Raw genomic sequence first — 25,906 nt, 5'->3', positions numbered from 1 at the left:
GCACCACTTCTCAAATGCGTCGACTACTCTGTTCCGATTTTCTCACTGCCCATGATTCACTATCACACAATGCTCCGCTGTAAACGTAAATTCTGACATTCGTTCCTCTATTTGAGGCCTATGTTTGATATTAGCAGACTTTTCTTGGCCTGGGATGCCCTGTTTGCTTGCGATAATCTCCTCTTTATGTCCTCCTTACTTGGTCCGTCACGGGTAATTTTGCTCTCAAGGTATCAGAATTCCTTAACTTCGTCTGCTTCGTGACCACCAATTTTGATACTGAGTATCTCGCTACTCTTATTTCTATTAATTTTCATTATTACGGTCTCTTTCCCATTCACTCTCAATCCATACTCCGTATTCATTAGACTGTTCATCTCATAGTAGTATTTAAATGGAGCGAACTCAACTAATTGTTACATGTGTTACAATCTATGTCTTCCTCCACAACTTTTGCCTTCTGTTGTTCCCTCTTGCACCATAAAAGTTGTTTCCTGTTGTGTTAACACGTGTCCCTCATCCTTGTCTGTTCTCCTATTGCCCACACTTCCTTTTCCTGAATGAATTTATGAACAAAACCTCTCAGTTCTACAATACCAAAAAAAGCGAAAACACCAATTTTGCCATTGGTATGATCAGTTTACTGTTGTTGCTACACCTCTAACTATTTTTTACTCTACTCGTAACATGCTTAAAGCATTGCAAACATTGTAGTTTCTCTCCATTGGGCATTATTTTTATTCATTCATTTCCTCCTGTTATTATTTTCGTTCTCTTTGCCATATTGTCCTTCCACAATAGTTTGCTGTAGCTTGAATCTTCTCTACCATTCCTTGGAACCCTTTTCTTTCCTTGCCTAGTAACGAGCGAGGAAGTGGAGTGGTTAGCACATTGAACTCACATTTGGGAGGACGACGGTTCAGTCCCGCGTCTTGCCATTCTGATTTAGGTTTTCCGTGATTTCTCTAAATCGCTCCAGGCAAATGCTGGGATGGTTCCTTTGAAAGGGCATGGCCGACTTCCTTTCCCATTCTTTCCTAATCCGATGAGATCGATGACCTTGCAGTTTGGTCTCTTCGTCCAAACACCTCACCCCCTTGCTTAGTGTTGTGACGAGAAGAAAATACTTTCATCTGGCCATAACTTCCGTGTCTGCCCTGGGAGAAGATTAATCAAACTAGAACACCTGAAGTATTAGTTTATTACATTATTAAATAAAAAGTTTGCTGAACTTCCACATACCTCTTTGTCACAGGTGTACTGGACAATTTACAACTATTATGCAATAGTAAAGCATCGCTTAATACACTGATTAACGAACTTTACTCGTGAGTTACACTGTTCAACATTTTCTAAAGAGCCACTTCATCAGGAACTTGGGTAACCTGGTGGTCCTACACTGTGATATTGACTGCTTCGGACAAGATACTGCATGCGCGACACAATATTGACCTGAACGCTGATATGCTGAGTGGGAGGGTGTGTCTTCTGGAGTGCCTCTCACTGGTTCTTGCGGACTGCAGCGAAGCCTCGGTAATCTCTATGGTATTTATTCGCGTTGCTGATTTTGGTGTGGCACCGCGATTTCTGGACGATAGCATACCTACAAAAACCGCATCCTCTGCAAAACTCCAACACCCTATTTGTCGAACTGTGAGATTATGTCACATGGTCCTTTCGTTAGCAACGCTGAAGCACAGATTCTAAACATAATGATAAGGTTGGTGATGATGATGTTTGGTTTTTGGGGTGCTCAAATGCGCGGTCATCAGCTCTCGTACAGAGTCCCAATTTTTCACAGTCCAATTTTTACACAATCCAGTCGAGCTACTGTCACGAATGATGATGATGATGATGATGATGATCATTATGATGAGGACAACACAAAACCCACTTTCTGGGCAGAGAAAATTCCCAACCCGGTCGAGAATCGAAGCTGGGCCCCTTGATCCAGAGGCAGCAACGGTATGCACTTATTTTTTTTTTAATAACTGCCAAGGCCACCAGTACCTAAGCCCACACATCACCCAACCTAAATTATCCCAAGGACAAACACACACACCCATTCTCTAGGGAGGACTCGAACCGCCGCCGGGAGCAGCCTCACAGTCCATGACTGCAGCGCCTTTTTTTGTTTTTTTTTTCTTAACCACACAGTAAACACACCGAAATATACACTAAAATGGCAGTGTATTCCTTCAAAAAACAAAATATTCTCGTTTTTTCCAAAACACTTATTGAAGGCAACCAATTAAAATAAAACAAAAGAAGTCATTTCGACAAAAACAAAAGAGTGAAATCAGAAAAACGTATAGGAAGGATTGGGGCGTCAATTTTAACGTTCCCACACATTCTTTCTTCCGCCACTTCTACATGGTGGAACATTTAAATCCATAGAAGTGTCCACAAAAATAAAAAAAATAAGAAAGGGGGCAACGCAACTCATCCGACGCCTTAGCGATGAAAAACAAGATACAACATATTAGAAAAAAAATTCACGATAGCGGGGCATCCGGAGCCACGTGCAATGTGCGGTGGCCATATAATGGGAACAGGCACACGGATCTGCGTCATATCCACTCACCATCACGTATTGGACATAATGGCCAACAAGCCACATGACGGTATTGTACTTCGACCGAGGAAAGAAGGCTGAATCGGGACGCACGAGAATCTCTCCCGAGATAGCCGCCTCCGACGTCCTGAGGAGAAAAGCCGGTTGTCGGCAAAACCATCTCCAATGGTCATGACCGCAGGAAATCAACCGATGAGGTAATGTATCAGTTTCATGGCAACGATTGCAGCGATCCATTACACTGAGGCTAATACGAAAAAGTCGCACGTTGGTAGGTACACCACTAGACCACGAGCTGCTGACAGAGAAGAGTGCGCCAGATAATAACCACACTTCAAATCTATTCCTTTTGCTATCCACTCTGTTTTATCGGATCCTTTTGATTGAGCTGTAGTTAGTTAGGCACGTGTCTTTCAAACCAGCTGTTTACCTTGCAATGTGTTCTCAACAAGCTTCTCCCAGTTTACATTGTCAAAAGCGATCAGAGCAACAAAAGTTTCGACGTTAATGGTTGTAAAGCCTCTGGCTCAGAAGGCACGTTGACAGACGGCACTCCTTCCCCTGTGCAGAGCACCACCAGCAGACACCGAGTGAGTTCGCTGCATGCGGCGGCGCGGCGCGGCGACTGCGAGGTGCTGCGTCACCTGCTGCAGGAGGGCGCCTCGACGCACCAGAGGGACTCACTGGGCCGGACCGCCCTCCACTTCGCTGCGGCTGAGGTGAGGACAACACCTGCACTCTCTCTACCGCTGCCGTGCAATCTGCGTTATGATTTTTATATATATATATATATATATATATATATATATATATATATATATATATATATAACTTCATTATATGCTCTGTCATGAATAGGCTAGATCGCTACTCACCGTAAAGATGAACGTTGAGTAGCAGATAGGCACTTCGAAAAGGCCGTTACAAGATCGGAGAAAGCAGTCATGTGTGTGAGGTGTGATTGCTTGCGTGAATATGTGTATGTCTTTCTTTCCAAAGAAAACGACCTTGCCGCAGTGGTAACACCGGTTCCCGTCAGACCACCGAAGGTAAGCCCTGTCGGGCTGGGCTAGAACTGAGATGGGTGATCATCCGGTCTGCCGAGCACGTGGGGTGTACTCAGCCCTTGTGAGGCAGACTGAGGAGCTACTTGATTGAGAACTAGCGGCTCCAATCTCGGAAAATGACATACAGCCGGGAGAGCGGTGTGCTGACCAGATGCCCCTCCACATCCGCATCCGGTGACGCCTGTGGCCTGAGGAAGGTACGGCGGCCGGTCGGTACAGGTATTTACGTTTAAGTTCCTTTCCAAAGAAGGCTTTGGTCGAAAGCTCATATGTCAGAGTCTTTTCGTCGTTTCTGTCTCCAGCTCAACGTGTCATCTTTGTGGTGAATAGAATTCCATCCTTTTTCATAATATTGATGATACGACAACGTTGACTTCCCTTTATTTAACCTCTACATCTGCAGTACACAGAAAAGATCCATATGCTCTCAAAGACGTCCGTTTTGAAGTTGCCAGCTATATAGCTAACAGCAGATAAGAGTTTCTTTTGTGGGTATTCCTTCCTACTTGTTGGAGAATGGATCTGCATGAACTTGACACCTGAATGTGGTTTTTGTCTTTATTCTCCCATAACCGTTGCACACAGTGACACTGTAATTGGTCCCAGCCATGTTCCAAATGGTTGAAATGAATGTCTGAGTTGTAGTTCACATATACAATGTCTTTACTAATACGAGTATAAAAGCAAATATTTCTATTGCTGTCTGACGACAGTGTACTGAATAACATTACATCAGTCTTTCTTTCATTTGGGGCGTAATAATTGTAGCTATTAGGAGGACTTGCAAGTAGGTGTGACAAGAGAAAGCTTTATTTCTTATTTTTCGCTGGCCAGCAGGACAGGTGTTTAACAATGGACACGTGGAGGCAAAACTGTGATAAGCGTAGTCCACATAGTGGTGCAGTTACGACCGTGCAGAAAACCCCAGGTAGTAAATTATGTGACGTGTTTGCGGGAATCTATCGACGTAGAGGAAAAACAACAAACACACTGAAGTGGATACATTTTAAGATACCAATGATCACAATATCAGCATTTATACCCCAAGCACCCTTCATATTTTACATGTTATGAACCACAATGGAATGACTGGGCAAAAGTATTTCATGGTAAAACAGAAACAGTCAGATTTCACTTTGATGCCCGAACATCAGGAAAGTGGTAGTGTCCAAAAGTAATTCCAAACACCGTAATTCATTTTTCCATTGACAACAAGAACGAAAAGAAACGTTCATCAGCAGAGCGTCACACGGTCTCTGCCGAAATTCACTATTATTGCAAAATACTCACTCCCATGTACAGTCGTCATTTTGCTACATCGACGACTGCGAGTAATCACTTCGCACATCTTCCACTTACTAAAAATGCGATCATTCCAAACCACTTCTCGTTTTTTCACTTTTTATAAGTGAATATAGGCAACAGAACAACCAGAAAAACGGAGTTATGTTGCTTCTCTCAGTGATTGTCCTACCACTGATCTCAGCAACTGAGCTGTAATTTATTTCCTAAAATATGTGATGGCAGTGCTAGTAGTCTGTTTCATACTCTGATGCTCTAGTTTAGTATTGCACCTGTTCTGGGAATGGTTTCGTTTATTGCTACAATGTGTTTGTACAAAGGGACCCCAGTACACAGTACGAAAACATCTCGCTGGACAATGATGCCACAGTAGTCTTCACGAATGCGTATGCAATATGGCCACGCGGAGCGGCCGCGCGGTTTGAGGCGCTATGTCACGGACTACGCAGCCGCTCCCGCCGGAGGTTCGAGTCCTCCCTCGGGCATGGGTGTGTGTGTTGTTCTTAGCATAATTTAATTTAAGTAGTGTGTAAGTCTACGGACCGATGACCTCTGCAGTTTGGTCCCTTAGGAATTCACACCCATTGGACGTTTATATGCAATGTGAACCTCCATGTGGCAGGTCAACAAGGTAAAGCACATAGGAGAGCAGACGCAGAAAAGGCATGTATCAATAACTGCTAGATTCTGCGAGAGGAATTGTAAGCTTTTCATTATTGTGAAGTGCTCTTACAGAAAACGATGTTACCAAATGTGCACTATTAGTGTAGGGAAATAGAAACAGATGTTGCTAGAAAATAAATCAGTGGGACGACGAAGGACCTGAGTTGGCCAAAGAAACGTAAGGCCCCACAGGACTCGATTTTTATTTTTTTACTTTTCGGGTGGAGAGACGAGAAAAGAAGGTATTCTGCTGTTGCACACCTCTTTGCAGCACCTAACTTGAGGCACTTCTGCTGGAAGGTCGCCCGAGACTTTGGCACTGAGTGTAAGCAATGGCAGTCGACCATGATCATTGCGGGAAAAAACCTGATTCAGTGTGATACGGCGACAGTCGCACAGTCCGGCCACAGTTTCAGCCCAGAAATGCGGTCTTACAAGCCATTGGACTTCAGACAAAGCCTCGTAACGATACACACAAAAACACTCCTGTAAAATTCTACCTGCTACGCTTCGCAATGTCTAGGTGCCTAAGTGAAGTTTCCACTTGACTAACAACGGATGCCGCACTTCCAATCCAGCGAAACATCTCTTAGTGGACGTTCGACCGTGCGGATTTCTAACTTTGAACTGACTTATCCACTGACACATTCTGATATAAAATTCAACAAATATGCCGCTGAATTGTCACTGGACTCAAATTTTCCTGAAGCTGTGAGTGCATGAACAGAGGAATAAAGTAACTTAAAAAGCGTTGAAGGATCTTTATGTTTCCAGCACAGTAAGATACCAGGTCAACCACATTGACAGCTCACGTTTGTTGTCTTCTCTGCTGTCGGCAGAAGATGAGTTGGTGGTTTCCAAACAGATTGATACAACAACATATTTCATTGCTAGAGAATAATACGAGCTTTGAGAGTTGTTTCACGATCAATGGCTTTGCAGAAAATTTCCTCCCATTTGACAAATCAGCTATTAGTTTTAACACAACTGATATCGTATAATGTAAGCACAACTAAACAAAAACCGTCCCGTAACAACACCTGCACTTACTTTGTTTACTGAAAGTAGAGCTGTTCGCAAGACTTACTGTTATTCGCTGGATTACAAAGACTTTTGCTCTTAGTTCGGGCTGTGAAATGGTTCGCAGACTGTTCTGTTGTTGCGGTTTCTCACGGCAAACTGGCACATACTTGACTTGGTGTTGGTCGCAGACTGGTGCACCCAACTCACCCCTACTCTGCATTTGTTACTGACTCTTCTGACCGCAGTCTCCCAGTCCCAACTGCTACTGAAGTTGTCAGGTTGGCAGTTGTGTCTGCACGGCAGCCTAAAATCTGATAATCTCTTCAGTGGCGACGCTGCCAGGTTCTCGTTAGACGAATGATAATATTACGAGAACAGCTGACGTATCACGCCATATAATGTTTAATCTTAGTAGGCTGAATTTTGTAAAACAGTTTTAGAGTTAGTTCTTCGTCTCTGTTTCGTTTCGCAAAATGTTCTACGATTACTGAGCTTGTGCACAGGGAAAGGTAAATATTTTCTTGCACTGAGCGCCACATACGTACAGATACGTTTTATCTGAGACCAGGACGTGTTACTGGATCAGGCAACGTGATATCTGTTTAAGAAGATTTTTGATAAGACATAGCAGAGAGGTAGTTACTCGTTACGAAACACATTAAGGATTCTTAGAAACTTCCTCAACATGTGTGCGATATCAGCACATGAACATTTGATAGACGATACCGTACCACTTTACTTTTCAGTGGAATAACACAGATCACATTCCTTATAGGAGGGCAGCAGAGCATCAGTAGAAAATCAGTCAAATGTGAAATAGACGTCTACTCGTAAGAGGCGTGATAGACTGACAGGAACTATTTTTAATGTATTTCAGGAACAATACGTTCCCGACATAAACCTTAATTCGTACCATGTGTATGCGCATTCGTTAGTGTGTTTAACAGAGAAAATTGACTACTTACTAGACACATTTAGCTACATACTGTACCTCAGGTTTACTTTGTGTGTGTGTGTGTGTGTTTGTGTGTGTGTGTGTGTGTGTGTGTGTGTCTAGCGGGGGTGGGGGGGGGGGGAGGGGGAGTGTGTGTGTGTGTTTTTGGCTGTAGTTTTGATTTACTGCTAACATTATAGAATCATACAACAGTTTAACTGTCAATGTTTGGAATTTATAAACCATATCAGGTAAGACTGACAACATTTTCAGTCGTATCAACTTATTATTACAAGGAATAGCTATTTCTCGGCATACATTACCTGGCCATATCTACCTACATACATAAATGAAATATATAATTAAATCTACAGAAGAGGGGCAACATCTTGACATAGTTTAAGGAGGTCACCCAGTTTTAGGAAACGAATGTAAAGAAGAAGCTTAGCCGGTAATAAATTAATAGTACTCTTTCAGTATATTTTCTAAAGTACTCTCATAACGAGATCTTTGAGAGAGAACACGCTGAGCAATACAGTGAGACATTGGAGATATATCACTTGGAGCGCAACTGATACTTGAGTCTTGTAATACCATGATTAACTAAACATTTAATTGACAGTAACAACCAAAGGTACATGATGTGATTACACAGTTTCTCCTAGCGTGTTTATTTATCGAACAGTTGACGGGTGTGCTGCCGGTTCTTAGCGTCCAACGCGCATAATGTTTCGGCCATCAGAAGTGTCTCCATCGTCAAGTGCGCTGACGAACTGAGACGAATTGAGCTCCTGAGGGCGCGTGGCCGACTAATATCCACTGGCCCCGCGAGTCACTCCCTTCTTGACCCACGCCGGCGGCCGCAAATCGGCTGCTGCGGAGACGCTAGCGTCGCGTCTGTAATAGCGTTGATGTGGGTGCTCTGTTCGCACTGGTCGCTAGATCGTTTTGTTTGCTGAGAGTCTTCTTAATTAAACTCAGTGCTGGCTCCCAAGGCTTGTTAAGATTATAGACGCAATCTCGGTTGATGAGATCATCCCTGGTGCGGACTTCTATGGCCTCTCTAACGTCACTGTCCCAGTATTTAGAAGTTGTGCGAAAATCCTAGTATGTTCGTACACCATCGCGTCATTCTCGGACAAACAGTGCTCACCGACCGCTGACTTGTTGGGATACATCTGTCGAGTGTGCCTCTGGTGTTCTCGGCAATGACCTTCGGCGGTGCGAACTGTCTGTCCAACGTATGTCTTTCCACACTGACATGGAATGTTCTATGCGCCGGCCTTCCGCAAACCAAGACCATCTTTGGCGTTTCCCAATAATGGTATGGTTTTATTGGGTGTGCAAAAGACAGTTTTTACTCTGTGATTCTTCAATATGCGTCCGATTTTCCCCGATAGTGCGCCAGTTTACGGTGTAAAGGCAGTTGCTGCCTCTTCCTCCGTGACTTCTTCCACATTCACAGGTTGTACTGTTGTGATGGGTGGAGAGCGCTCCTAATCTGCCATTCTGGTTACCCGTTTTCAAAGGTGTTCCTGCTCCTGGGGTAGACTCTCTGCGACTGTAATGGTGCGCGCCCTTTCTACCAGCGTTTTTGGCACCCATTCCTCTTCGGAGGTGACAGCTGTATGCATTTCAACACTGGTCAATGTGCATTTTCTTCCAGCACGTACCGTGTCCCAGGGTGCCACCAGCTCATCTCTTGATCATGACGTCCAAGAATGGTAATCTACCTTCTGATTCGGACTCCATAGTGAATTTGATGTTGGTATTACGGAGTTCAAATGTGTAAGGAAGTCAAGAAGTTTGTCCATTCCTTGTTGCCAGATGACGAACGTGTATACCGAAAAAAATACGTGGGTTTCTATTCGGATGACGCGAGGACTTCCTCTTCTAAGGACCCATACACAAATCCGCGACCACTGGCGAGAGTGGGCTTCTCACTGCGACTCCTTCCATTTGTTCGTGGTATTCTCCATCAAACAGAAAATACGTGGAGGTCAGGACATGCCTGGAAAAATCGTTGGTCATCTTGTCAAATTTCTAAGTTACAAGCTGTAGTGACTCTAGTAGAGGTACCCTGGTGAACACACGAAACGACATCAAAACTTATCACGATATCTGAGTCTTTCACCCTGAAGTTGAGGCGTTTTACAAAATGCACAGAATTGCGAATATGGTGAGTGCATTTACCACATAAGGGCTTGGATTCCCGTCAGTTATTTCTCCAGTAAATACGTATGTGCCCTAAAGTTGCTGACGGTGGAACGTAACGCCGCCCCATTTTTATGGACCTTTCGGAGTCAATTACGTCTTGGTGGTACAGGTCTTTGAGGTAACAGTTTCTTTGCCACTCCCTCTGGTAAATCCGTGTCCTTGAGAAGAGCGCTAGTCTTGTTCCCCACTTTTTTTCTGGGGTCATATTTGACCTTCGTGTAGGAGTCGTCATCTATCAGGCTTTTCATCTTCTCAATGCTGTCCTTGTGAGAAAGAATAACAGTAGCGCTGCCTTTGTCAAGCCAGCCGGTGTGGCTGTGCGGTTCTAGGCGCTTCAGTCTGGAATCGCGTGACCGCTACGGTCGCAGGTTCGAATCCTGCCTCGGGCATGGATGTGAGTGATGTCCTTAGGTTAGTTAGGTTTAAGTATTTATAAGTTCTAGGGGACTGATGACCACAGATGTTAAGTCCCATAGTGCTCAGAGCCATTTGAACCATTTTTGTCTTTGTCATCAAGTGAGACAACAATCTCAGGGCACTCTTTTATGTACCAAATAGCCGCCCTTTCTCTGCTGATAATGTTCGACTTCGAACGGTTAATTCTTATCAGACTACAGCATGCTACACGACGTACTTCTTCGGCTGCTTCAGGCCGTATTCGCGCCACAGCCCGTTCAATTTCGCTGACGATGGCCGCGACCGAACTGAGGGATGGGATCGAATTTAAGCCCCTTCTCCAGAACTGACGCCGTACCGTCACTCAGGTCCACGTCACTCAGATCGATCAGCATATTGCACGGTGCCTCCAACGATGGTTTGTCAGAAATATGAACAAGCAGAAGGAGTCGCAATTAGCACCCCACTCTCGCCCATGATCGCGAATTTGTATATGTAGTACTTCCTCGGAAATAACAGCCTGCATGATTTCCGAGGTAACGCTTCCTCGTTCCTCTCTGCTGTGTCCAAGATTTTCAGATTTTCCGAAGTATTACCCGGTTATCCTTCCGACCCCGCTACAATACCGGCAAGCCGTCGCTGTATTGTCAGCGGTCAGGTGCCCCGACTGTCCGTTTTGGCTGCTTCCTGTGTCAAGCAGGGCCAACACACCTGTGCGGGCTTTTCCACCCAAGGCTTCAGTTACACCTGCCGTTTCATTTCCACTGGCGTTCCAGCGTCTACTAGCAGAGGCAATCATTCATTACGCCGTTGTGATAATAGACACTCCATTTCTTTTCACACAATGAGCGTTAACAGCTATTTACAAGGTGTACGTGACAATGTAAGTCTTCTTTAAATATTCATATACACGATGTACCTAATTCCGGTTGTAAATCACGGCAAAGTATGTAGATGAGTACTTGTAAGGTGCGAAAGTATAGCCACTTTACAACCTATCTTCATATGAAGAGAAAAACGACAGAGTAGCAGGTTACATCTGCACAAGAGACTAAGCATGTCGAAACAACTATTTCTCAGAAGTGGTACCACTTTAAGGAAATACAGACCTTTAGACTTCTGAAGGTCCACCTGCTAAAGATGTTTCACTAATTTGTTTAGGTCGCAATTGATATTAAACGATTTCGGTAATCGGCGTGCCGTATAAGTTTGCTGCTGCATCAGTGGACTTCTAGCGAAATAACGTAATGACAGGTTTAGAAGGTTTCTGAGCTTGACTTTCCTATGAAAAGAAAGGAAGTAGGTAGGTAGTTTGTTGTCAACATCGACGAAAAGCAAAACTAACATGCACAGTTAGAAATCGTCTGCCAGAGAGGCATTAAAATCTTGAGCAAAATAGCAACAATTGGTCAAACAATATTTCAGCTGCGACTCCGTCCGTCACTCGTTATTTTAATGCCTAGGTAGCAGAATTCCTTAACTTCCTCTACTTCGTGACCATCAATCCTGATATTAACTTTTTCGCTGTTATCATTTCTATTACTTCCCGTTACCTTCGTCTATCTGCGATTAGTCTCAATCCATACTCTGTACTCATCAGACTGTTCATTTCATTCAGCATATCGTGTAATTCTTTTTCACTTTCAATCAGGATAGCAGTATCACCAGCGAATCGTATCATTGATGTCCTTTCACCTTTAGATTTAATTCCAGTCCTGAACCTTTCTTTTATTTCCATCATTGCTTCCTCGATGTACAGATTGAACTGTAGGGGCTAAAGACTACATCCATGTCTTACACCGTTTTTAATACGAGCAGTTCGTTCTTGGTCGTCCACTCTTATTATTCCCTCTTGGATGTTGTACATATTGTATATGACCCGTCTCTACCTATAGCTTACCCATATTTTTCTCAGAATTTCTAACATCTTGCGCCATTTTACATTGTGAAACGCTTTTTCCAGGTCGACAAATCCTATGAACGTGTCTTGATTTTTCTTTAGTCTTCCTCCCATTATTAACCGCAACGTCAGAATTGCATTCTTCGTGCCTTTACCTTTCTTAAACCGAAACTGATCGTCATCTAGAGCATGCTCAATTTTCTTTTCCATTCTTCTGTATATTATTCTTGTCAGCAACTTGGATGCGTGAGCTGTTAAGCTGATTGTGCGATAATTCTCCCACTTGTCAGCTCTTGCCGTCTTCGGAATTGTGTGGATGATGTCTTTCAGAAAGCCAGATGGTATGTCGCCAGACTCATACATTCCACATATCAACGTGAATAGTCATTTTCTTGCCACTTCCCCAACGACTTTAGAAATTCTGATGGAATGTTATCTATTCCTTCTGCCTTACTTGATCTTAAGTCCTCCACAGATCTTTTAAATTCTGATTCTAATACCGGGTCCCCTATCTCTTCTAAATCGACTCCTGAAATGGAAATGAACGTTTGGCGTCATTGGCCGGGAGGCCCCTTGCGGGGCAGGTCCGGCCGCGTTGGTGCAGGTCTTATTACATTCGATGCCACATTGGGTGGCCTGCGTGCCGGATGGGGATGAAATGATGATGAAGACAACACAACACCCAGTCCGTGAGCGGAGAAATCTCAGCCCCAGCCGGGGACTGAACCCGGGCCCGTAGGACGGCAATCCATCACGCTGACCACTCAACGATCGGGGCGACTCCTGTTTCTTCTTCTGTCACATCAGACAAATCTTCCCCCTCATAGAGGCTTTCAATGTTTTCTTCCCATCTATCCGCTCTCCCGTCTGCATTTAACAGTGGAATTCCCGTTGCACTCTTAATGTTATCACCCTTGCTTTTAATGTCACCGAAGGTTGTTTTGATTTTCCGGTATGCTGACTCATTCCTACCGACAATCATTTCTTTTTAGATTTCTTCACATTTTTCATGCAGTGATTTCGTCTTAAATTCCCTGTACTTCCTGTTTATACTCTTTCCACCTATCCGATCTCTCCTCTGCATTTAACAGTGGAATTCCCGTCACGATCTTAATATTACCAATCTTGCTTTTAATTTCACCGAAGGCTATTTTGACTTTCCTATACGCTGAATGAGTCCTTCCGACAGTCATATCTTTTGCTATTTCTTCAAATTTTTCGTCCAGCCATTTCATCTTAACTTCCCTTCACTTACTGTTCATTTTCTTTCTCAATGACTTATATTTCTGTGTTCCGGAATTTTCCTTCACATTATTATACTTTCTTCTTTCATCGATCACCTGAAGAATTTCTTCTGTTACCCATCTTTTCTTCGCAGTTACTTTCTTTGTACCTATGTTTTTCTGTCCAGCTCCTGTGACGGCTCTTTTTAAGGATGTCCATTCCTCTTCAACTGTACTGCATACTGAGCTGTTCCTTATTGCTGTGTATATAGCCTCAGAAATCTTCAAGGGTACCTCGTCACTCCTTCCGTATCCTGTTCCTTTGGGTATTGGTTCTTCCTGACTTTTAAACTTCAGCCTACTCTTCGTCACTACCATACTATCATCTGAGTCTATATCTACTCCTGTATATGCCTGTCTGATCATGATGTAATCTAACTGGAATCTTCCCGTATCACCTGGCCTTTTCCAAATATATCTCCTCTTCTTGTGATTCTTGAACAGAGTATTTGCTACTAGCAGCTGAAGTTTATTACAGAACTCTGTCTTTCTCCTCTCCCATTCCTTTCCCAAACCCATATTCTCCTGTAACCTTTTCTTCTACTCCTTCCCCTACAACTTCATTCCAGTCCCCCATGACTATTAGATTTTCATCTCCCTTTACATACTGTATTACCCTTTCAATATCTTCATACACTTTCGCTATCTTTTCATCTTCAGCTTGCGACGTCGGCATGTATACCTGAATTATCATTGTTGGTGTTGGTTTGCTGTCAATTCTGATAAGAATAACCCTATCTCTGAACTGTTCACACTAACACACTCTCTGCCCTACCACCATATCTATCTTCAATCGAGTACATAGGGATATCATCGAACGACAACTCCAGCATCATCCACAAAAAGAGTTAACCACCCCTGTTTTGACCGACAAAGTGCTACAGGCGTGGAACGCCATGCCACAAACTGACGTCTGGCCTCCGTACAACACAGTGCGTGCACGTCTGTATGCTTGAATTAAACATCTGGCGGTTTCACTGGTTATTAATGTGCCAGAATTTCACATTTACAATGGCTTACTTTGCACTTGCATTAACATGTAATCTTGCAATATTACCAATGTTAAATATGTTACCAAGACAAATGTATTCCTGAAATTTTATTAATTTTCATCAATTAATTTTTTTTGGCTTTTCTTCCAACAGCATATTTTAACATAATTTTAAATGTATAATTCAGCGTCATGGTGCTGAAGGGGAAAAATCGACATAAAATATCTATATAAAAACATTTATTAAAGAAATGGAAATAATTTGCAAGCTCCTTTTTGTCATCTGTCGCTCAAAGATATATGCTAATCAGGAATCCAGCGGGGACATGTTGCTGGATCACAAATTTTGTGGTTTATAACTCTGGACTACACTACTATACACTACATTATACAGTCATACACTACACCACACTGCACTACTGTACTTGATATAAGAACCGAGCTAGATTCCTACTTTGTCTGGCCGGCCGGTGTGGCCGAGCGGTTCTAGGCGCTGCAGTCTGCAACCGCACGACCGCTACGGTCGCAGGTTCGAATCCTGCCTCGGGCATGGATGTGTGTGATGTCCTTAGGTTAGTTAGGTTTAAGTAGTTCTAAGTTCTAGGGGACTGATGACCACAGCAGTTAAGTCCCATAGTGCTTAGAGCCATTTGAACCTACTATGTCTGCATTGTTAGCCCCCCAGTATGCTGAGATACAACTCAGGATTCACAGAGCCTCTGCTGCTGTGACACCCACGATGTAGAGATAGGGAGGCGGCTGTCAGGATTCAGGAAATCCTTACTGGTCTTCCCCAAGGCCTATCGCCTCACAGCTTCCGGAAGGTTGTTGTAGGTCGATGTTCTGCAGTCGCATGCCACGTTACCATGACGTATGATCTCTTGTTTGTTGTCACTCCACCATGTAGGCCTGCAGTTCATAAGCCGATATTTTAGCTGTCAGCGAGTTCCAATTATGCCACAGTTCCTCATACCTGTTATAGACTGTAGAATTACGAATTACTTCCCTGTCCTGATTTATTTCATCTTTTCTAATGGCAACATACCCAGATTATATGGTATGAGAATCCTGTTGACCACATTCGCAAATATTTGTGGTGCGTTGTCACATTCGGTAGTGCATTATCCTGCTGAAATGTAGGATTTACAGGGATCGAATGAAGGGTAGAGACCCGTGTCGTAACACATCTGAAAAGTAACGTCGACTGTTCAAAGTGCCATCAATGCGAACAAGAGGTGACCGCGACGTGTAACCAATGGCAACCCATACCATCACGCCGGATGATACGCCAGGATGGCGATGACGAATATACGCTTCCAATGTGCGTTCACCGTGCTGTCGCCAAACTCGGATGCGACCATCATGATACTGTAAACAGAACCTGGATTCATCCGAAAAAATGATATTTTGCCATTCGTGCACCCAAGTTCGTCGTTGAGTACACCATTGCAGGCGCTCGTGTCTGTGATGCAGCGTCAAGGGTAACCGCAGCCATGGTCTCCGGGCTGATAGACCATGCTGCTGTAAACGTCGTCGAAATCTTCGTGTGGATGGTTGTTCTCTTGGAAACGTCCCCATCTGTTGACTCAGGGATCGAGACGTGGCTGAACGATCCGTTGCAGCCATGCAGATAAGATGCCTGTCATCTCGACTGCTAGTGATATGAGGCCGTTGGGATCCAGCATGGCGTTCCGTATTACCCTCCTGAACCCACCGATTTCATATTCTGCTAACCGTCATTGGATCTCGACCAACGCGAGCACCAATGTCGCAATACGATAAACCGCAATCGCGATAGGCTACAATCCTACCTTTATCAAAATCGGAACGTGATGGAACACATTTCTCCTCCTTACACGAGGCATCACGACAACGATTCACCAGGCAACGCCGGTCAACTGCTGTTTGTGTATGAGAAATCGGTTGGAAACTTTGCTCATGTCAGCACGTTGTAGGTGTCACCACTGGCTCCAAACTTGTGTGAATGCTCTGAAAAGCTAATCATTTGCATATCACAACATCTTCTTCCTGTCAGTTACGTTTCGCGTGTGTAGCACGTCATATTCGTGGTATAGCAATTTTAATGGCCAGTAGTGTATTTAACGCTCATGAGCTTTAGCGCAAACACTTGAAGCAAATAGGATTTACATTGTCATGGCAGCGCTATTGGAGTTACTGTTGCACGCCTGGCACGAAGTTAGAATAATCATCTTTGAGATACAGAAACTCACCTGCCAACTTCCGTTTATGTCGCACAACTTCTATTTGGTGTTGCGATTTTTTTTGTCGGTGTATCACGTACTACTTTCATGCCAGTTCATGTGCATTATTTTGTCAGTTGCTGTATGTACATAACAGAATAAAAGAAAATAGGAAATAAATAAATGTGGGTGTTGACAAAATATCGCGATAGCAACGTGACTATAAACCTAAAAGTGTTCTAGCTTCAAATTTTTTTTTGACTGTGGCTCAAGGATCTCAGGGTAATGGCGTACAACAGATGCCAGTATCGAGTATACCCCTCGCATCCAGCTCAGCCTCACCTCCGTGTCCTCAGCTGGCAGTAGACTGAGGATGAGTGGCGTCCATTTGCAGAACCACGAGCCGGCCTGCGCGCTGCTGCTGGAGTCCGGAGCGGAGCCGGACGCGCGCGACCACCACGGCCGCACTGCGCTGCACGCGGCGGCGCGCCTGGGCCACGAGGGGGTGGCGCGGCTGCTGCTGGCCGCGGGGGCGGACGCCGGCGCCGCCGATGAGCTGGGCGCCTCGCCGCTGCACGCCGCCTCCAGGGAGGGCCGCCGCAGCCTCACCCGCCTCCTCCTGGAGCGCGGCGCTCCCGTCTCCGCACACGACGCACTGTGGCAGGTAGGCATTATGGATCGACTGTTTTCAAGTCCCAAATCTTCCGGTTGTTAATTGCATTTTTTTATCTGGCTCTCTTGCATTATATTAAGTCGCCCATGATGTCACAAAGATTGGATGATTTATTAATGAGAAAGAGCTTCCCAAAATTAGCAAGTCACACGCATTGGCCCACCTCTGGTCCTAATGCAAGCAGTTGGTTTGACATTTATTGACACAGTTGTTGGATGCCTTCCTGCGTGATATCGTGCCACATTCGGTCCATTTGGAGAGTTAGATCATCGAAATAGAGAGGTGGATGGAGGGCTGTGCACATAATGCTCCAAATGTCGTCATCTTGTGGGAAGACCTGCTTGCCAAGACAGGGTTTGCCAAGCACGAAGACAAGTAGCAGAATCTCTCACCGTGTTTGGGCCGGCATTATCTTGCTGAAATACAAGCCCAGGTTGGCTTGCCTTGAAGGGCAACCGAACAGGGCGTAAAATATCGCCAGAGTACCGTTGTGTTCTAAGGTGCCACGGATGACAACAAGAGTAGTCCTGCTATGGAAAGAAACTGCACACTGGATCGTCACTACCACTACCAGGTGACAGGCAGGTTGGCTCAGAATGGCTCAAATGGCTCTGAGCACTATGGGACTTAACATCTGAGGTCATCAGTCCACTAGAACTTAGAACTACTTAAACCTAACTAACCTAAGGACATCACCAGCATTTGAGGCTGACTGCAGTACAATTTTACTGTCGCCAACTTATATTTCGCGGAAAGACCACAAAGATAAGATAAGAGAGATTAGCGCTCGTACAGAGGCATATAGGCAGTCATTTTTCCCTCGTTCTGTTTGCGAGTGGAACAGGGAGAGGACATGCTAGTTGTGGTACAAGGATTGCGAAGTATGTATGTAGATGTAGATGTAGATCACACATATCCATGCCCGAGGCAGGATTCGAACCTGCGACCGTAGCGGTCGCGCGGATCCAGACCGAAGTGCCTAGAACCACTCGGCCACACGGTCTGGCACTCAGGTTGGTATCCAACCGCTCTCCCCAGACACGTCGTCTCTCGTCATTGGGGCTCATTTCGATGTGGATCTCATCACCGAGGGCAATTCTTCTCCAGTCATTGCAACTCCAGGATGAAGACGTCTCTGCAGAAGCCGGCGACTGTGGAGAGGTACCAGTTTGACTATGGCCCGTCATACGGCCCCACAACTGTGAAAGATGGGCTGGAGTGTCATTACTTTTCATAGTAGCACACATTTGGTTGTCATTGGTGGTACACTTACTGCACAATGCTACGTCGACGATTTTCTACGTCCCGTGCCTTTGATGGCAAACCATCCTGCACTTACATTTCAACAAGATAGTGCTCGCCAACAAACAGCGTTAGTTCCCACTGCTTCTCTTCCTACCTGCCGAGTCGTATCTTTGTCAGCAATGTTGCCGAATTCTCAACAGCTGAGAACATTCGAAGCATTATGGATAGCGCCCTGCAACCATCTCGGGATTTTGACCTCACCCGAAAATTTTAAAGAATTTGGGACGATAGGCCTCAGAAGGACACCCAACAGGTCTGTGAATCAATGCCGAGACGAAAAACTGATTGCGTAAGGGCTACATATGGACCAATGCGTTGTTGACTTGCTCATTTCGTGAAGCTCTTTCTCATAAATAACACTGCCTATATTTTTGAAATTGTAACCCTTTGTTTGTTTGTACATGTACATCATATTTGACGATTTCAGTTCTTCAGCATTCAGATAAAGCTATCGTGGTGCGTCGTTTTTTTTTCTTTTTTTTTTTTGACTTAGAGTGTATTATAGTGTCATACACAGAGACCAGTGGACGCAGTACCTTATACAGCATAACACCAATGTGTTTCCATAATGTTGGTAGAAATTTTTAGCAGCGGTTAGAGGTAATTAGAGTGCCTTGCTCTGAAGTTCCTGCTCGTTTTAACCAGCGTGACCGCAAGGTTACTCGCGGTTTTTTGCGCCGTATTGTGCTTCTGTGGACGGGAATGGGCTCTGCGTTGCCGTGAATGTCCATTTCGTTGACACTTTCTTTGACTCTTATGCGCATTGAAACCAGGCATCTCAGGTCAATGTGGCTTTGGTATCAGTTGTGTGCTGGAGGCAACGCCTAAGGTGCCGAAAATTTCTGCTCCACATGAAGATCGCCGTGTCGACTTTTGCATGCAACGTGGACAAAATTCCATCTGCGACTCGCATGTTTGCTGTGAAATGTGTGAATAGAATCGGCCTCACAACTGATATTTGTGCGACACCAGCATTGACGTCAGTGAACATTCCATGCCGGATGTTCTCACTGAGTTTATGTGCGAAGGGATGAAGAAGGACAATTGGAAGACTTATGGATGCTAGTGCATGCTAAAACGAAAGAGAGTGAGTTCGACTACACCTCCAAAATCCTTACACATTCCGCACACACTTCTGGCAATACAGCCGATGCCTTTCAAGATCTTAGATGGCTACAAACGCGTTCGCTGCTACCCTAAAAACAATGGGAAACTGCCTACCGAAATCGAGTCAGAGAGATATTTCCTGCTGAGAGTAGGCGTTGCGCCATTATGCAGCGCGTTTCACAATTCCTGTTCAGCCCATGTAGAGGTTGTAGAGAGGCCTGAGTATATAAAGTTTTGTTAATCACCCGTGCCCGAAAATGTACCATTTAGAAATAAAAGATGTCTGAACATCGAATAGCCTTCAGATCTCTCCTTTCACGGTACACGCACAAAATGAGAAGAGTGCGCTGTTGTCAGTCTCCACCGTAATTAAGACATCATATATTATTTTCGCCCGACTACAACAACGGCTGCCAGAAACTAGTACGTTCACAGCTAGGAGCACTGACTGTGGTACTCCATGGACGTGCTGTTAACCTTTGAAGAGTACGTCTTTCGTCTCACAGAAGAGAACACGACAGTGACTATTCAAAACACTAATCGTGCCATGTGTTCCAGTACAGCACTGAGATCAGAGCTCATTGTTTTCGATGTATGGATACCGGGATGTGCGTACCGTGAAATAAGTGACCCGATCATGAAATTTATTTTCCATCCAAACGGTACTTTTCCGGAAACGAGATCCTTCTCAAATGTTTATGTAATATGTGCCCTCTACAACGTCTAGAAGCTGGTAATAGGATTTTTAAAACCCTGTGTATTTGGTATATTGGAAAACAAGAGCACACTACGACAGCACGACTTGTCGCATGACTACGGACGTGTAGCCAAATCTTGTACTGGCCATGCATGTGACACTCTAGCGCAGGATGAACATACGTATGACATCGGTTACACCGTCAGCGAGAGTGCACCGCTAGTTCCTGCTACTAATAAGGCGAGTACGCCATTCGCTTTTTGCATATTTTTACAAGCTTCAAACAGGAGCGGCTGCAGTAATGGATAGGAACTGTGATTGTTGTGTACAGATGCTAGCTGAGTTGGCGACCCTTCGCTCACAGCTCCAGGCCGCGTTGGCTTCTGTCACACAGCTTGAGGCTACTGCCAAGGGGTGTCACTGTGGGGGATCGGTCGCGGGGATTCGAGGGACGTCGAGCACGTCCAACGTTTCCTCTCATCGGTCCACTGCTGTAACTGCCCCGGGTACTGCCTGCACTGAGGTTGACACCACACCCGTGGTCTAGTGGGAGATCATTCCAAAGTTTGGCAGGCAGCGAAAGATTTTCCGAGGGGCCGATCGTTGGGCCTCCCCGGTTCGTTTGACGAATAGGTTTCGGGTGTTATCTGTGGCTGACGATGTCTCTGAGCCGGATGCAATCGTCCACCCTGTTCCAGAGGACGCTTCTCGGCCGACAAGGTCTGGGCATTCGCAGGTGGTGGGTTTGCTGGAAGGTGGGAGCTCCAACGTTATGCGCGTGATGGGGCCCCTTAGGAACATGGCTGCAAAGGAGGGAAAGGAAGCCGGTATGCACTCTGTGTGCATTCCGGGGGGAGTCATTCGGGATGTGGAAAGGGTGCTTCGGGATGCCATGAAGAGTACAGGGTGCAGCCAGCTGCAGGTGGTGGCTGATGTCAGGACCAATGACGTGTGTCGCTTTGGATTGGAGCAGATTCTGTCTGGTTTTGGGCGACTAGCGGAAATGGTAAAGACTGCCAGTCTTGCTTCAGAGATTAAGGCGGGACTCATCATCTGCAGCATCGTCGATAGAACCGACTGTGGTCCTTTGGTTCAGAGCCGAATGGAGGGTCTGAATCAGAGGCTCAGGCGGTTCTGTGACTGTGTAGGCTGCAGATTCCTTGACTTGCGCCATCGGGTGGTGGGTTTCTTGGATCCGCTTAATAGGTCAGGAGTCCACTACACACAGGAGGCCGCCACACGTGTAGCAGGGGCTGTGTGGAAGGGACTGGGCGGTTTTTTTACGTTAGAGGATCTCAGGGAACCACAAATGGGGCATCTGTCTAAAAGTGGGCAGGTAAAACACAGTAAGGTAGTTGTAGAAACGATTGGTATTGTTGTTGTAAATTGTCGTAGCTGTGTTGGGAAAGAACCAGAGCTCCAAGTCCTAATAGAAAGCACTGAGGCTCGAATATTTGTAGGTACAGAGAGCTGGCTAAAGCCGGAAATAAGTTCTGTCGAAATTTTTTCAAACGATCTAACAGTGTTCAGAAAGGATAGATTAAATGCAGTTGGTGGGGGAGTATTTATTGCTGTCAAAGGTAGTTTGCCTTGTAGCGAAATTGAAGTAGATAGTTCGTGTGAAGTAGTATGGGTAGAGGTTATACCTGATAGTCGGACTAAACTATTAATTGGATCGTTTTACCGACCCCTCGACTCAGAAGATGTAGTTTCTGAACAGTTCAAAGAAAACTTGAGTCTCATTTCAAATAAGTATCCCGCTCATACAGTTATAGTCGGTGGTGACTTCAATCTGCCCTCGATATGCTGGAAAAATTATACGTTTAAACCCGGCGGCAGGCATAAAACGTCACCCGAAATTGTACTGAATGCATTCTCAGAAAACTGTTTTGAACAATTAGTTCATGAGCCCACTTGAAGCGTAAATGGTTGCGAAAGCATACTTGACCTTTTAGCAACAAATAATCCTGGACAAATAGTGAGTATAGGGATTAGCAACCATGAGGTAGTTGCAGCTAGGCTGAATACCGCAACACCTACAATCATCAAAAAGAAACGCAAAGTATATTTATTTAAAAAATCTGATAAAAATGCTCTTAATGCCTTCACTTCTTCCGATCTGATCACGTAAGTGTAGAAAAGTTGTGGAATGTTTTCAAAGTGATTGTATCGACAGCAATTGGGAGTTACATACCACATAAATTAATAAGAGAGATTAGTGCTCGCACAGAGGCATATAGGCAGTCATTTTTCCCTCTTTCTTTTTGGGAGTGGAACAGGGATAGAAGATGCTAGTTGTGGTACGAGGTACCCTCCGCCACGCACGGTATGGTGGATTGCGGAGTATGTGTGTAGACGTAGATGTAGATGTAAGTTGAAATTTATCGCAAACTTATGTTTTCGTTCACTTAGCAGATATAGTTGTGGAAATTGGAATCTTTTTGAAACACTTTGTACGTGGAATGACCTTCGAAAGATTTTATCCTTATTTTATTTCGTAGAGGAACGTTTTATTCCTTATTTCTAATACGACTAAATGTACCCACAATAGCTGCGACTCTCTTGTGACCAGAAGTCAGTTATAACGTTCAAACCGAAGTATTGTGTTTCAAAGGAAGCGCTAATATTAAGATGCTAACATTAAGGTACAACAGGACAATAGCTATCACGTAAGACTGTCGGAGGACACGAGGTACTTAGCGGACCTTAACGTACGAGGTGTGTGTGCTGTGCTTTGGAAAGAACGTCTTTACGACAGGCGATGGGTGGTTGCGCTTTCTCTTGCTTATATAAGAAATCCTCGATAAATATGTCGTAAGTCTGAACTCGGGTAGAGCGAGATTTACCGAGAACGATAAAGAGTGAAAGAGTGAGAGAGAGAGAGAGAGAGAGAGAGAGAGAGAGAGAGAGAACGAGAGAGAGAGAATTTTGAGTTTACACATTTTTCTGGTGTTAAATTCTATTTCTCATTACTATAAATTTTGTTTCAATTTTCATAATTTTACTCCAGTGACTATGAAATACTGCAAAGTAAACGCATTTCGATCGAGTCTGCTGATATTAAATGTGTTTCTTATATACCAAATTAATTTAAATGAATCATTGAGGGAATTGCAGTGTTCTTTAGATATCGTTTAACAGATATAAGCATGTTTCGTCATATCGTTAGGACGTCTCCACATTAAGACCACGACATGCATAAAGTAAAATTGACGTACGCGTCTGCTTAACTTTTAGAAGTGATATAATATTTTTTAGAATTGTATAAGCGTTATATTAGCTCTCGGAAACTAAAGGACTACTCCAGTCATTAAAAGAGGTTCACTCAAGTCTAGTTTCACGTACGTCGTCGCTGCTGAATCTGCAAGTGTTAAAAGGAGATAAAAGAGATAGAGACAGAAATTCCAGCACTCCCTGGCTTACTCTGCAAACGTTAGTTATTAGTCAACATGTATGACAATATGGCTTGGGGGAAGTTAATGTACTTCTTTGACAAATTTACAAATAGTACCTATCATACTGAATAATTAGCTCTCCTCTTTTAATAATGACAATTTGTAATTCAATACAGATGTGAAAATATATGTCTCAGCAAAAGTTAATGTACACCGTAATTATGTTAGCTACAATGAATATGATGGGATACTACACCTGAAAGATATTCGATGACTCTAAATCCCGTTAACTTATTAAAATTCTTTGTTCGAGTTAAACACGTTTTAGTGAAGTAATTGTAGCTATTGAACATTAACAATCATTCCTGTAGAAAAACTGTCTGAAGAGCCTATGTTATATAATTTGGTTACGTTTTCACCAGGACAAAGGGCGTTCGCGCTCGCAGCTTGTAGATCCCAAAGACGTTGTTTCCACCATCACTTTACATCATGTCATTCGAATTCTCAGAGATACTCCTCCCCTGTTTGGCAAATAATTGTCTTGAAATCAGATCTCGAATACTAGTTACATAAGAATCAAAGTATGCGTTCGCCAATCACACAGATTTCCTTGTGTAATTCAGGTGACGAATTCGTCATTTGTAATATCTTAAGTGACAAGCCATATCTCCAGTATCCGCAGGCGACTGAATTCTCAGCGTCTTACGTAAAAGAAGATAAATTTCTTTGTGTCAGTTTCAACGATTTATGTATAACTAGATAATTTCAAACGGGAATTTTACATAAAAGTAAAAGTGCATTTTCCGTCTTAATATCCATACCGCAGTGGTATTAACCCTCCGCTAATTTATCGTGGATATGTAGAGTATCGATATTTGTTTCTCGAAATCTCATTGCGCACCCGCTGCTCGCTAACCTCCTCTAACGATGGTTAAAATACTGTAATTACTTGGACGACAATCAAAATTCACTAAGTAAGTTACATTTTGCAAAAGACGTTTCTTTCTGCAGAGATATTCATGGGAGTATTAACGGCTGTTAACAATTACCAAATGTAATTATAAGTTTAATCATATCGTGAGACCTCATTAGCGTTCCCCTAATTAAATGGAACAGAAATTATGAAACGACACTGTTCTCAATCCAGTATCAGGAAACTGATTAATCAAAGACGAGAATTAGATACAAAAGATTGTCGGAGAAAGTCTGCTAAGACCTATACAAAGGAATAGGTGCAGCACTCACCTTGTAGTCTTGGATGAAATACGGAGAAAAGAAATCAGTACGACTACACATGGATGAGAATGCCCAAAAAAGTGAGTCCAGTGTCCTGTCCCTTGCTTTTGCTCGATCAAAGACGAAATTCGGACATGGGGAAAACAAAGTCAACACTGAAAAATAAAACTGGCTTTCCTCTTATTGAAATACTTGGTTTCTAAGGTTTCAGTGCACCGCGCGACCGCTACGGTTGCAGGTTCGAATCCTGCCTCGGGTATGGATGTGTGTGATGTCCTTAGGTTAGTTAGGTTTAAGTAGTTCTAAGTTCTAGGGGACTGATGACCTCAGATGTTAAGTCCCATAGTTCTCAGACCCATTTGAACCATTTTGAACGTTTCACTGCATCGGAAATGTGGGACAGCATTTATTAAAGTGTACTCGTAGTTTCAATACTTATCTACCGAGAAATTTAGGGGGCCAATCTTTGTATCTGAATTTGTATAGAACACAGTGTGAAGTTCGATGAACCGTTATGGATTAATGTCTGAGTTACACTAATTGAAGGAAGTGTTATTTGAAGTTGTCTCAGCAAAAAGTCGTCTTGAGCAATTGAAGCAAAGAATAATTATGGCCATAGCTGCAGCTTCCTTGATTTTAGAGAAGAGTCAATATGATAAACATATGATTTACATGTGATTTCATCGTTCCCTTTAAGGTATGGTTGCACGCATCGTTAACAGATGTCAACAGCTCTCTTAGAACAATAACAAAGTTACTGCAATATGAATAGAAGAATTGTGGCTAAATTTGCTGTGGCGTTTCGAGAGCTCTGTATACTGCTGACTGTTTTCAACCCTTGTTAATGATCGTTGCTCTACTCCCTTATACATGCTGCCCCTGCTCTACCTTTCCTTAGACCCCAAAATTTCTCTTCTCTCTCTACCTCTGGTTCCCCTGTC

The 25,906-nt window shown here is 44.0% G+C and overlaps 1 protein-coding gene across 1 annotated transcript in view; it reads left to right on the top strand.

Annotated features, from left to right (window-relative positions):
• LOC124803252 (ankyrin repeat domain-containing protein 65-like) overlaps nucleotides 1–25,906 on the top strand; it is a 53,964-nt gene that overhangs the window by 9,646 nt on the left and 18,412 nt on the right. The window contains exons 2-4 of the mRNA XM_047264434.1: nucleotides 3,145–3,294; nucleotides 16,947–17,036; nucleotides 17,109–17,216. Coding sequence (XP_047120390.1) covers nucleotides 3,145–3,294; nucleotides 16,947–17,036; nucleotides 17,109–17,216 — 348 coding nt within the window. The remainder of the gene's footprint in view (nucleotides 1–3,144; nucleotides 3,295–16,946; nucleotides 17,037–17,108; nucleotides 17,217–25,906) is intronic.

The sequence above is a fragment of the Schistocerca piceifrons genome, chromosome 6 (assembly GCF_021461385.2).
Source record: "Schistocerca piceifrons isolate TAMUIC-IGC-003096 chromosome 6, iqSchPice1.1, whole genome shotgun sequence".
Classification (NCBI taxonomy): domain Eukaryota; kingdom Metazoa; phylum Arthropoda; class Insecta; order Orthoptera; family Acrididae; genus Schistocerca; species Schistocerca piceifrons.
This window is presented reverse-complemented; position numbering and strand designations above follow the sequence as displayed.